We start from the raw sequence: 12,532 nt of genomic DNA, 5'->3' as shown, positions 1-12,532 counted from the left end.
TTTTATAACGGTTAAGGATTATTGCGGTTCGACTAATTATATTTGCACAACTAATAGCTGCTTCGACCGAGGGATGGATTCTGGGTTACGTAAAGAGTCACCCGACGTAACACAGCTTAACGCATAAACTAGCTTCGAGTTCTGCCGCTCATTCTAAATTCAGTCTAAGGCTTTGATGAGATGTTTAGTGATTTTTGGATACTTGGAAATATTCGCATTTTATTCGATATATTGTCTCTGTACAAATAGAAAGAAAAGATAACAGGTATGGCCATACAGACTTGGTTCAACTTTATTATACACTGTACGTTATAATAATAAGGTAACAATAGGTACTAGAAATTAATCTTTAAATTAAGGAATAAAATTACCGCTACTTTTTAGTTAATAATAACTATGTAATTTTAAACAGATATTAATTCGTTCCTAGTGATCGCAATTTTAATTGTCCGATTTGTGCCTCTTGCTCGGGAGTCAACATTGACATGTGATTGTCATAAACTTCCAGATCCTGCTGTTCGAAATCTACTTCGTCGTATATTTCCGAGTTGGTTACTTGTTGCTCTGACTCTGGGACAGTCTGATTCAGTAACAGTGCGAGACTCGCCATAGAGATCCCGTCATCGCCAATTTGAACGCATGGAAATTGGAATCCCGAAAATGTAAGGAAGAGAAACTGAAGACTGATGCTCGTACAAGATCGCAAATGGTCATTAACATAATAAAAGTCGAATTTACCGCAAATATTTATATGGTTGAAAAAACCAACACATATCGGGCGTGAATGCGCTACAATTAAAATATATCGTGAGAAAGCACAGTACGATAAATATACAGAAAGAAAATAAAATAAAATTCTTACCTCTAAAGTAATGTGTTAATATTGTTTTTCCGTTTGCGGTTATGACGGCTTTACTGTCTTCGTTAATTGTAATTCTAATACACACTGGGCCATTAAAACCAAGGAAACGAATACCGACGCAACAGTTACAACTGCTCTCCTCACAGTGGCATAGCGAACGTTGATATATCTTTGTAGCAATCGAATTATTCTGTTTTAAATGGGTTATCTCTGCGTTTAGCTCAGTTCCGGTATTCGGGTCATAGTACGTCACTGAATTGGCTAAAACTATGTAAATATAATCAGTATAAAATTTTTTCACGAAACGAGCCAAGTGCCTAAAATTACCATCCGTTTCCGAATGAAATTCTTTTTAACTCTTTGATTATCGTAAAAAGTATAGGTTACCTTTTTGAAGAGCTTTAATGCTTTTATCGTGAGACGTGGAACTCCAGGCTGTCTGTACCAGGAAGAGTGTCACAAAAACGCTGAACAATTTGAACATGATTTTGGTAAAGAAAGAAGAGAAAGGTGTGTTGCCGATCGGTTAAACCCACAAAATGAGATCGATTGGAATGGAATACCGTGTTTATATACCGTTTCGTGCTCATCGACTATACGAAATTCACGCGTGACTTCTGTAGCTCTGTGTAGAGCGCTGTCGATCTCTACTGATAAAGCGTTTGACCCACTCACAGATATTGAAATATACACAAAGGTTATTTGATTATAATTTATACCTCGAATTATTTATTAATTACTTGCCGAATGGAAAGTTTATTTAGGGATAATGATTAAAATTGATGTGTAACTGACATACAATTTGTCAACGTAAATAAGTTTCTACTTTTTATAGAAAATAACGAGCTGCTTCGATTGATGTATTCAAAATTATATAACTGTACTAGAAAAACGTATGTGACCTGCATATGTAAAAGTAACAAAAAGCTGGAAATCATTCAAATCCCCCAAAAAGATTATGAACAATCTTTTCATGCAAGAAGTACATACTGTTCGTATATAAGCTGATATAAGTTTATTTAATGCAGATATAAGTTTAATATATGTTTAATTACAGATTCAATAAATTAATTATATAATCGTACATAAATTACATTAATTATTGTCTTAAATAACATTAAATTATTTGCACAGATTTATATGGCGACTTTTTATAAAAGTTACATTTTAATACGTACAACTCTATCATGTCTATTATCATGATGTCTGAATAACATTAGCAGAAAAGCTTTTTACAAAAAATATTATACATATGTTGTTATCTACTAGTAGTTAGTTAAATAATAGAATGATTCTTATAAAAAAAAAAGGAAGAAGCTATCAGTCTCCATACTTATTAACATAGTCAACGATATATTCTTCGATTTAACAAAGGAGTCCAATCTTGAACGGTTAGTTAAACTTTGGACTTAATCTTCGCCGATAATCGATTGATCTATTTGGAAAACTACCGTGTCACGGTTTCTTTTGATTATTCTATACGTGCATAGAACGTGTATAGAATATAAGACTTAGAATCTCATCTCTTTGCTCTGACGACTGCCTCTCGAATGCCTGCTTCTTGCCAGAAGTCCGGTCAAGCCTAATTCATAATCCGAGTCATCGTCGTAAGCTTCGGAAGACTGGTGATGTTTCTTCACTTTGCCCTTCTTCTTTCCATTCTCTTTTTCGTCATAAACCAACGCGCTGATCACCGCATCTTCTTCGTCGTCGTCGTCATCTAAATCTTCAATCTCGCCTTTCTCGTCTTCGTCCTCGTGATTCTCGTGTTCACTTCCGTCAACCTTCTCATCTTCGTCCTCCTCTGCCTCGCTATCCTTCTCGTTATCATCGTCGTCGTCGTTTAAAATCTCTTCATCCTCATCGTCGTCATCATCGTCCAGACTATCTCCTAAAATATCGTCATCGTCGTCTTCTTCGCCCTTGATCGGTTTCCTCAAGGGTTTCTTCTTCTTGTTCGTTTCATTTTCGATTGCGTTGATACTGGAGCTCGTGATGCTTGGCTTTTTCGTACTCGTATCAACCGCTGTGAATTTCTTAATCGGTGTTTTATCCGGCTTCGTATAGGAAGCTATCTTATTCGAAACCTGTGTAACAATCTCTTCGGCTTCGCTACCCGTCGTATCGGTGGCTGCAGATTCGTCATTTATTTCGATATTGCCTTCTCCGCTGATGTTCGAGGATTCTTGATTATACTCGTTGTCTTCTTCGGAATCGTTAGTGGCAACGTTACTTGCGACGTTAGAATCTACTGGCGACGATGTCGGCTTATTTAGAATTGGAATCGTAAAGTGGAGAAGAGGTGGAGGCGTGGTTACTTTTGGTTTCTTCGTTGTGGTCTCATCTTCGCCAGTTATAATATCTAATAGAGCTCCGAATCCAAGAACATCTTCGTCGTCGTCTTCTTCCTCGTCTTCTTCCGCGGAAGAATTTGGTACGGAGTTAGCCAACGGTGCATTATTCTCGGCATCATCGTCTTCGTCGTCATCGTCCGAACCTAGGCCAAAGAAATCGTCATCGTCGTCTTCTTCCGCGACCTCAGCTTCGACTACCGGAAGTGGTTCTGCTGGGCGTAACTTTAGACCGTCAGGGCCAAATCTATGACATGGCAATTGCGTAAACATTTTATTCTTTCTGTATGACTCGTAAAAATATTATCGATTAATAAATATTATTAAGAAATAAATGTCATTACCTAAAGCAGCTAACGCGTAAACTAGCCTCGAGTTCTGTCGCTGATTGTAATTCCAGTCCAAGGCAGGCTTTGAAGTGATTTTTAGCATCCCGTTTAATGGAATAAATTCTTCCACAGAATTTCGTAAACCCTCCAGGTAACGGGACGCATACGGGCTTTGGATTCTTTCCTAAAACCCCATAACGTATAAAGCGTTATATCAAATCATTATAGATCGTCATAGTAATCATAGAAATCGTTTAGGGAACGTGTTTCCTTATGCGTTTAATGTATGCCGCACTTTCTCCTCGAACGATCGCGACGCAAGTCGATCGAGTGATGTTTATACGTTATGAATACTTTATTTCTGACGTAGCATTCGTTTCACAGCGAACAAACACAGAGGAGATATCGACTTTTTAACACAGTTTTTCAATTTTTCTGTAAACATTTTTCGAACCGATAAAGCGCACTCGCCTCTTAAAAGTGCAGCGCGTACACGTTAGTCGTGAAAGTCTCGACGCATTTCCTGAATTCCGGCAGACTTTTCGCATCGTTTTGCTAAACGATTAACACACTTTTCAGGCAAATAACTTTTCTGGCTGTGCCACGAGCTTTCAAATAGAGATAAATCCGTGACATTGTGTAGCGCTTGTGACGTTATCTCCAGACTCTGAAATATATGAGCGACGCAAGTACTTACCATTTACGATTGTGCTTGTTAGAATGTTATCGCCGAAGCTAAGTTGCACCGCCAAATTATCCCCTTGCAGGTATTGCAATGATGCACATCCTGAAATGGACGATATTCTTGTTCAAGTCTTTAACAAGTATACGGAATATCATCTAATTATGTACTATCGCGGATAAGCGAGGCGTTTTAGTAACATTTTTTAATATTTAGCTATACAATCCCGTGTACAGAGAAATTCACCCTTATCTAAGTCGATTTCAGCAAGTTGCCAACCCAATATGTTATGCTGCGATTCGTCCAAAAAATCGTCCAATAAATTTTCTATTAAGCGTCGTACGAACATCGTACAACACCGAGTGTGGCAAAATTTCCATTTTCGCGATATTGACAATATTAAAATTTTTTTTATTACATTATAGTAGCGATTCAACAGTTCGTAACTTCAAAAATAAACATTGAGGTTTCCGTACAGACGTTTTTTTTATCGTCTCGATAACTAGAATCAGTCTTGGACATTTTGTATACATGCTCGCGTTTAATTACATACAACGATGTTTGACCGAATAGTCTATGAAGGATCTAATAGCGCGGCATTTGTTTATCGTCCCGTTTCCTTTATTGCTATCCTTTCTAACGGCCGCGTTCTATTACGTTCAATTAAATTACACATCGCTTACCTGGTCCTTGTAATTGCACCAGCGGTATATGGAAGTCTCTGCAGCAATTGCATATGTTCTCATTGCAAGTGCAATATCTGTTCACATTGTCGGTTGCCTGTTTCAACGATAACGTCGATATACCGACGTTACTCTGTTTAGAACCGCTCACATCCCTAATCGCTCTATCTTCTGCTTTCTCATCGCGCTCTATGGAATTGATAATTTCATCACGTATATACACGTACGTTTGCCTTTTTCAGGAAAAGGGAGAAAATTGAAGCAAATAAATTTTCCGAATTTATTTTCTACCGTGAGTAATTTTACGTTTTAGAAAGGATATACCGTGTTACGTAGGAACATGTAATTTTCGAACAGAATTTTGAAGTTACGTTCATTAGACCTCTAAAAGAAGTGACTTCATCCTTCGAAATTATATCTCTTATTAACTTCAATCCTTCAATAAACGTTTCCTTTCTACAAGCAAGGAAGCCGACAGTCACGTGAAATTACCAGGCTATTACAAGAATTGACGTTAATAATGTGGAAACTCTTGAAAATCATTACCGATCACTCTGCCGTAAGCGGCGAACGCGATCAGAAGCACGATCAGTAACAACTCGACCACCATCGACAGCCGCATCTTCGCTCTTGTCCTGTAAAACAAAGTATGACGATGACACGAGTACATCCTACGAAGTTTCTAAATCAAGAAAGTTTAAGGATTCACGGACGCGAGTATTCATCGTTTGCATCGTACGCTCGCGAAGGTCGGCCATGCACTTGACATTCTCCGTATTTTCCTACCGCTGTCACTCGGCTTTGCTCAAAGGGAAGATCTTAAATCAAAACGTATTGGTATTCAACGCGCTACGAACGGTGCGCTATCTCTTACCCAGCGATTGTAGTAAATGTTAACGAGGACAATAGGTACACCGTTTCCTGTTGGCGATTTACAAAGCTTTGTTCCTTTGTTCCTTGTCCTTTTCAAACGGAATAATTATTATTTATTAAACGTATGTATCAAGGTCTATCAACGAAGTTCTCGTCGTTTCTGAAACCAAACTGTGCAGATATAGATCCAAAATAGAGGGAAGCTAACGGAACGTCGGCTGTCACGCAGAACTACCGGATGTTAGAGATCCGTGAACAATGCGACCACGTGTTCACGCTCGTTAACGATAGCTCGGCAAAGGGTGAAACGCGCGGTTGATCCTCCGACGGGACCAATCATTTCGAGCAGCGAACTCGTAGGAGGAACGACTTTTTCCTCTTGTTTCGACTAATGGGCTCGTCACGGCGCGTGCTAACTTCTTGTCTGCGACCGGTTGACCTAAATCACGGTCACGGCCAAAGACGTCTCTTGTAAGAAGTTCACCGTTCGGATGGTACCTGAACAACGCTTCAGGAAGCACACGCGTCAGTCAGCTTTGTGCGGAACAATATGCGGTCACGTCACGAGAAACGGTGATCAGGTACGCGTAGGTATGTGTCCGATCCATCGATCCTTCCGGACTTAGTTACTACGATTAATAACGTGACAGAAAATTGAACTTCTTCGCTCGAGTTAAAAGTCTGGGGTATAATTGGAATAATGAAAAGCCTACGTTGCGTAGAATCAGAGATAAAGAATTGATTAGAATCAGATTAGATTAGAACACGAATTCTATTAACGATGAAACTGAAAGCGTCACGGTGAAAAGGAAGAAGAAATTAACGAAACTAGAAAACCATTTCTCACTGACCTGTGCTACTGACAGAAGGTTTATACCAGATGAAAATTTCGTATAGAAGTCAAGAGGATCGTTGGAAAAGGACGTCTCTCTTCGTCGCACCCTTCAGCTCTTTTTTCCGACTCTTCGTCTTGCGGAGGCCAATGTCTAACTGAAGATGCCGCCCAACTCCCCCCAAGGTTTCTTTAAAAGTCGGTCAAGCCACCACCACCTGTCTCGACCGAGGCTACGATTATTAAGCATTCTAATTCGCTCTGGGTAAATAAGACAACGATTCCCTGCCAGCCAGGTTATAGTATACCGATCGTGTGCGATCTCCCCCAATCGGTTCCTCAAATCGGATCTTCCTCGTTGCACCGTTGAAAATCAAAGCGGCTTTTCGCCTTGCCTTGAACCGATACCAGGGTCAAGTACGTTCGAGCCAAATGCTAGCGACCTTTCATCTTCGATGAAAGACTTACTCTCGAACGGTACCACGATGATTCATCTCATAACACGGCGAGATCGCGAAATCAGAAAGGGGAAGTTCTTGTTTCTCATCCTCGAATGAATTCCAATTTGCGTCGTAATGTAGGTACATCGAATCGACGTGATGTAACGCTTATTAACCTACTCGTCCAAAGCAATAATGGCTTTTTGTAACAGATAGAAGATAGTTCGTTCGAATTACCTCTTCCTCTTTTTCTCCTCTTTAAGAAATATACTGCACCGTAACGTTTTATGATTTTTTAGCGAAGTTTATCTCGTTTTAATCATCCTAAAAAAAAAAAAAATAAAAAAAGAAAATTAGCATCTTGGGTCACTGTTCACGATAGTCAACGCGTTAAATTGTAATACAAATAGCAGTAACCGTTTATGTAGGTTTCATGTTTGGACGTATAATACAAACCTCGATCACGACGTCTGTAATAGACAGTCCCACTTCGCAAAAATTTCTATCGCCATAAAGTTACGTTGTCTCGAGGTAATCGCGGTGCATCCACAATGAGCATGTCGGAAATTCTTTATTCGTCCAGCGTGCAACTCGCTCTTACCACGTTACAATTATCGGACCTTTTCACCGACCTTCAAACTGGTCGTTGGTCTCGTATCCAACTGATTAGCCTTACGAATCTCTTACCTTTATTCTTATTTATAGACTTTACCTACTTACCCAAGATTTACCCATTCAGCCAGAAGATTTATCCTGGCAAAGTCACGAACCATCAAGTTGATCTCATGACATTTTTCAAGTATCATAAACGATGACAAACGTTCGCTGATAAAATCAACCGAGATGGCCAGTCCGAAGCGTGTTTTGATGGTCGAGATGGGGCCTTTCTCCGGTTAGTGGGTCGAAGAAAGTAGCGGTCAGGAGTGGTTTACCTTGGTTAATACTTGTTCGTCGGTATGAAGACTGCACAATGGAATTCAGGCTGTCAAACGTTGCGGAAGGCTGGATAATTATTGTCAGGGATGCACACGTTCGACTCTGGTGTATTTTAAGATAATGGGGTCCATGGTCCTCTGGGCTTCTAAAAGGTGCGACGAGATGAACGACGCCAAGAATATGTGGGTCATCAAGGGAAACGAGTTTTTACGTAACGTCAAGGGATAATCTGTTCGGATGCTGGTGTTCGTTTCGGAAACATAATCCAATCGGGAGCAGCCTGCAGTTTGTAAACAGGAAATTAAGTATCGAGTGGACGTTTAATAAATCGTCAGACGTTTCGCTGCCGTTCATCTTCTTGCATTCCTCGGTTCGCAAAAATAACGACATCGAAATAAATTATATAGAATAGTTGTATATACGTAATATATATGTAGCGCGATTCACGAAGTGTCCAAGCGGAACGATTCTGTTTGCCCGCGGCCAACCATGCGTACGCTTTTCCTTCCCCTTTCGTTTCAAATCTATTTATTTCTGTATTTGCGCGATCGATAAGGGAAAGCCGGGAATATTACGAGTCAAAGGAATGGCCGATGAAAATATAATTACGGGAAAAAGAAGAATACTTCGTCTCGGAGAAGTACGGTCATCGTGGTCTCGTTAATCTCGTATTACCGTCATTACGCTTGTTACGATCCAGGTTAGAGAAGCAAGGAAAGAAAACAGACGTTATTATTAGACTGTGGATCTTTATGCATTTGTGGGGAATTGTCGTGTATAGAAATATATTCTTATAATATCTAGATACCAAAGTCCTTATTCAGATTTTGGTTTTTCAATTGCATTGGTAAAAATCTGATTTTTGCCACTTTTATCTGGAATTTTCACTTTTATCCATTGCTAAATCCGAAGAAACAATTTGCATCGCAGCGAATGAAGGAAAATCGTCGGACTGTTGGGGCGATGAAAATTCTGAAAGAAAGAAACGCAGGGAAAAAGAGATTGCTTTTACCGATGTGCTCTGAACGACATCCTGACTATACGAAAAGAAGAGCACCGTGGTTTTTGTCGATGCCCCCCATGAGCAAACCGAGCATCGCTAGAGAGGACAGTCGCGTAAGTTCTCCTGGTACCAGGTTGCCGAAGGAGGTCACCCGGTCACCCAGATGAGGTTCTTTGCCCGTTGTTACCTCCGCACCTCGGCCAATGGCGTGGCACCTCATCGTCGCTGTGGCGAATCCTGTCGCCAGTTTTCGTGCCGACCGCCAGCCGATCACCGATCCGAGACCCGCGCCCGGCTTTGTGCCCAGATTTAAGCTGCTTCCTTGCTGGGCAGGATCTCCAGGCCTGTTCGACGCGCGAGTCCTTTTGACAGCTGCTAGTTGGTTGTTTCTGTCCACGAGTTTCCAGCGATAGTTCATCGCGAAAATCCACTCATCGCCCCTGTACGAATATCTGGGAAACAACTGTTGTTGGTGATGGCCGTCAGGTTCACGATTCTGGTGCTGTTGACCACCGCCGTCGTCGTGGTGTCTTCCGCTGGACTGCTCGGTGAGCAACACGGATTAGTTACGCTCTCGTGGAAACGTTTCTCGCGGTTTTTTGCAGTATCCATTGGACATTCTCCAAGCAACGAACGTCGGAAGTTCGACGTTCGTGACTGAAAATACGTACGCCGACGTTCGTGACGCGCTGGTAAACAAAAGTTCGACGCCCGCATACCAATCGCGGCCCTCTTCTGCGATAATTCATTTTTTAACACGATGGCGCGTGCTATGTTCGCCATTTCTCTCGATCGGCTTTACGTTTCGTTATTTCGATCGAGAACTGCTTATTTCCTGTTTTTCTTTTTTTTTTTTTTTTAATTAAAGAATTCGTTGTTCCTTGTTTTACCTTCTATCGCGGATCGTAAGATGTCGGAAACTTGTCCCAGTAACGCGAGAAAGTTTGCAGGTAGAGGAATCTTTTTGACGCATGAGTGTGACGCGACACACTTTGCGATACGCGCACTTTGTTCGTCGTTTCGAGGAGAGAATGACAAAGCCTTTCGGTGGAGGAAGGTTCGGCAGCTCGTAGAGCGTAGAGAAATCGAAATGATGTCAACACGCGCCGAGAGAAAATTCGAGAATATCGACTGGTGGATGGAAATCGGGGACGATATTTTTCGTCGACTTTCGATCGACGACTTTCGTTTCGATCCCATTTCTCTTGTCGAGTTTCTCTGATGCGCCTTTGTATTTTTTCTCACGACAGAGACGCTACTTTCCTGGGATATTCCGGACGCCGTGGGTAGATCAACCGCGCCGCAATCGCAATGTCTTTGTCAAACTTCCAATTGTTTGTGTTGCATCGATCTAAACCTGACGACGGCGATCGGTGGTGGTCTCGTGATGGACGACTTGGATGGTCGGGCGTGCATCAACATCAAGCAGAAGGAGCAGAATATCTCGTTGAACCTTAGCTACGGCGACAATCCCGTACACAATGCTACCATTAAGATCGGTAAAGGCCGACAGAATTATTTTCTATTCTACAATTAGATCTGACGAATATTCTTTTATTATATTTAAGCAGCCTCAAAGAGAAATTAGTATCATTTACGACATTTTACAGTGGACGCATCCAACAGGCCGACCTGCATGAACCTTCTGTCAGATTTGGCGCAAATATGCGCGAAATTTACGTCGATTAAGCAGGCGGAAGCTGGTTACGACGGTTGCCTGGTAATCGAGCCCGCACTGCTGGGCACACCACAAGCCACTTACCACATGGGATGCTTCAATTTCAATCAGGTGGTGCGGCAGATCGAAGCCTCTGCGTGAGTACGATCTTTGAAAACGCGTATCCAATTACGAGGTGTCGTTTCATTCGTATTCGACCGCCATCGTAGCTCAACTACGAACATTTTTATCGTTAATTCCTCGTAACTGGGATTTCCTCGCAGCATTATCGAGACGACGGAAGCGACTGAGACTACAGAGGACGAGGACGATTCGTTGAACACGGAGGAATTCATAGCAGCGGTTTCAGCTAGCGCGGAACAAGGGATAGCTCTCTTCTCTCAATGGCTTGGACTCAATCTGAATCCAAAACTGAACCTGACCAACAGGAACAATCATCAAGAAGCAAGCAACCAACGTGCCATCCCATCCACAACTTCCAGGTCTGCTCGAGTTCATTGGGATCAGGAAGAGAAGAACGACGAACGATTCAAGCAACTGCTCAGTGCGCAAGACAACGTGTTGAAGGGTTCAGCTACGATTGGCCAATCGAACGGAGCTGAAACAACGTTCGTTTATTCGAAACCCTCTGAATTATTCTCGTCGGAGAAAAGCTCGAACGATAGAAGGATCGACCAGATGGAGATCGAGCCGCAACACCTGGCCGTGGTGCCAAAGGAGTCGAGAAGAGGCGGAAGGGCATACAATATTCATCAGCACGTGAACGAGATTTGAAACGTGTTTGTTTTTCGTTCGACTCGATCGATCGAGGATTATAATTAAAACGTAGAGTTTAGGCTATCTCACACGTAGATCGTATTCTCATGACGAGTTAAGGCAGAGTTATTATCGTTGCCTCTTTTCTCCGTCGTATTTCTTTATTCCTCTTGCTTGTTTATTGATTCTCGATGAATTCGACTAACCAACGAACGACTACACACTCTGCCAGATTAATCGGTCATATCGTTCGTTCATTTCGAGAAGACTGACCACTTTCTGATCAGCTCCGTCTGAATGATCTCTCGCGATTGTGATCACCTTATTTCCTCTCTCCGCGAAGTCTCTGTTACTCGAAGTGTCGCTAATGGTAACAACACGCTCGCGGTTCTGCGAGGATCGCCGGATACGCGACGAGTTTATGAAATAAACGACGATAATCCGTAATTACTAATGGGAAGAGGTGAAGCAAAACACACGCATATGTGAATCTTTTTCGAGAGAATGCAATTACGATCGCCGCGATTTCGTTTCCATTATGCGAACTATTTATTTAGTTTGGATCCCGCATAGTAAGTAGAAAACATAATAAACAGTAATATCCTGCAAGTAGTTCGTATCATCCATGTGACAACATCCAATTGTATCTATACACATATATCGTAAAACAGATATACACACGTCATCGAGCGATGGAAAATTTTTTATATGATTCTTTTGTCATAAAAGAGATAACCGTGCTGCCTAACACGCGTGCACAGTAGATAGGCATTTTTGTCGTACGCGCGAGTTTAATAGATCATCGATTGATTAATCGTAGAAATACTGTCTTCGATCGATTGTGCTGGAATATTAGCTCGTGTACGAATCAAGTATAGGATCAGTCATTCAACAGGGTAGAAATTACGAACGTACATTTTTATAATCGTTCTCTGTAATATCGTTGACACGGATAAATTAATAAAGCCAAGAAGAAACGGTTCGATACATTCGTCTCATTCTGTCTATGTTTGCCCAAGTCGATCTTGCGGTGAGGATTTTCAATTACAGTAGCAACTACTTTATGGCGATCTGTTAGATAGACGAAGAAGAAGAAAAATTATTCGC

At 41.5% G+C, this 12,532-nt stretch overlaps 3 protein-coding genes across 4 annotated transcripts; 1 reads left to right on the top strand and 2 right to left on the bottom strand.

Moving 5' to 3' along the window:
* Positions 1 to 276: 276 nt before the first annotated feature.
* LOC132908391 (uncharacterized) lies at positions 277 to 1,382 on the bottom strand. Its single transcript, XM_060962381.1, has 3 exons — positions 1,250 to 1,382; positions 863 to 1,129; positions 277 to 789 (listed from the first exon to the last, which is right to left on the bottom strand). The coding sequence occupies exons 1-3, from the start codon at positions 1,344 to 1,346 to the stop codon at positions 416 to 418; spliced, it is 738 nt and encodes a 245-aa protein (XP_060818364.1). The 5' UTR covers positions 1,347 to 1,382; the 3' UTR covers positions 277 to 415.
* Positions 1,383 to 1,854: 472 nt separating this feature from the next.
* LOC132908375 (mitotic apparatus protein p62) lies at positions 1,855 to 7,334 on the bottom strand. The gene is made up of 6 exons (XM_060962358.1): positions 6,632 to 7,334; positions 5,454 to 5,542; positions 4,908 to 5,096; positions 4,240 to 4,329; positions 3,558 to 3,726; positions 1,855 to 3,460 (listed from the first exon to the last, which is right to left on the bottom strand). Exons 2-6 carry the CDS (start codon positions 5,527 to 5,529, stop codon positions 2,374 to 2,376), a joined length of 1,611 nt encoding a protein of 536 aa, XP_060818341.1. The 5' UTR covers positions 5,530 to 5,542; positions 6,632 to 7,334; the 3' UTR covers positions 1,855 to 2,373.
* LOC132908387 (uncharacterized) lies at positions 6,231 to 12,412 on the top strand. Of its 2 annotated transcripts, none has more exons than XM_060962374.1 (4): positions 6,231 to 6,371; positions 10,242 to 10,490; positions 10,602 to 10,806; positions 10,933 to 12,412. In XM_060962374.1, exons 1-4 carry the CDS (start codon positions 6,272 to 6,274, stop codon positions 11,441 to 11,443), a joined length of 1,065 nt encoding a protein of 354 aa, XP_060818357.1. In that variant the 5' UTR covers positions 6,231 to 6,271; the 3' UTR covers positions 11,444 to 12,412. The 2 variants fall into 2 exon arrangements, with proteins under 2 accessions (XP_060818357.1, XP_060818358.1); XM_060962375.1 differs by lacking the exon at positions 6,231 to 6,371 and adding an exon at positions 8,727 to 9,539.
* Positions 12,413 to 12,532: the final 120 nt, after the last annotated feature.

Source organism: Bombus pascuorum, chromosome 6 (genome assembly GCF_905332965.1).
Source record: "Bombus pascuorum chromosome 6, iyBomPasc1.1, whole genome shotgun sequence".
NCBI classification, from domain to species: Eukaryota; Metazoa; Arthropoda; class Insecta; order Hymenoptera; family Apidae; genus Bombus; species Bombus pascuorum.
The sequence above is the reverse complement of the archived record's forward strand: the minus strand, read 5'-3'. Positions and strand labels throughout refer to the sequence as shown.

Bases quoted from the DNA above. Each gene is read 5' to 3' on its own strand.
- LOC132908391 (XM_060962381.1), bottom strand. From the start codon at position 1,346: ATGTTCAAATTGTTCAGCGTTTTTGTGACACTCTTCCTGGTACAGACA. The intron at 1,130-1,249 runs GTAACCTATACT...ATATTTACATAG, and splicing joins CATTAAAGCTCTTCAAAAAG to TTTTAGCCAATTCAGTGACG. The intron at 790-862 runs GTAAGAATTTTA...TTTTAATTGTAG, and splicing joins ATTAACACATTACTTTAGAG to CGCATTCACGCCCGATATGT.
- LOC132908375 (XM_060962358.1), bottom strand. From the start codon at position 5,529: ATGCGGCTGTCGATGGTGGTCGAGTTGTTACTGATCGTGCTTCTGATC. The intron at 4,330-4,907 runs GTAAGCGATGTG...CGTCCATTTCAG, and splicing joins GGTGCAATTACAAGGACCAG to GATGTGCATCATTGCAATAC. The intron at 3,727-4,239 runs GTAAGTACTTGC...ATGGGGTTTTAG, and splicing joins AACAAGCACAATCGTAAATG to GAAAGAATCCAAAGCCCGTA.
- LOC132908387 (XM_060962374.1), top strand. From the start codon at position 6,272: ATGGTACCTGAACAACGCTTCAGGAAGCACACGCGTCAGTCAGCTTTG. The intron at 10,491-10,601 runs GTAAAGGCCGAC...GACATTTTACAG, and splicing joins CAATGCTACCATTAAGATCG to TGGACGCATCCAACAGGCCG. The intron at 10,807-10,932 runs GTGAGTACGATC...ATTTCCTCGCAG, and splicing joins CGGCAGATCGAAGCCTCTGC to CATTATCGAGACGACGGAAG.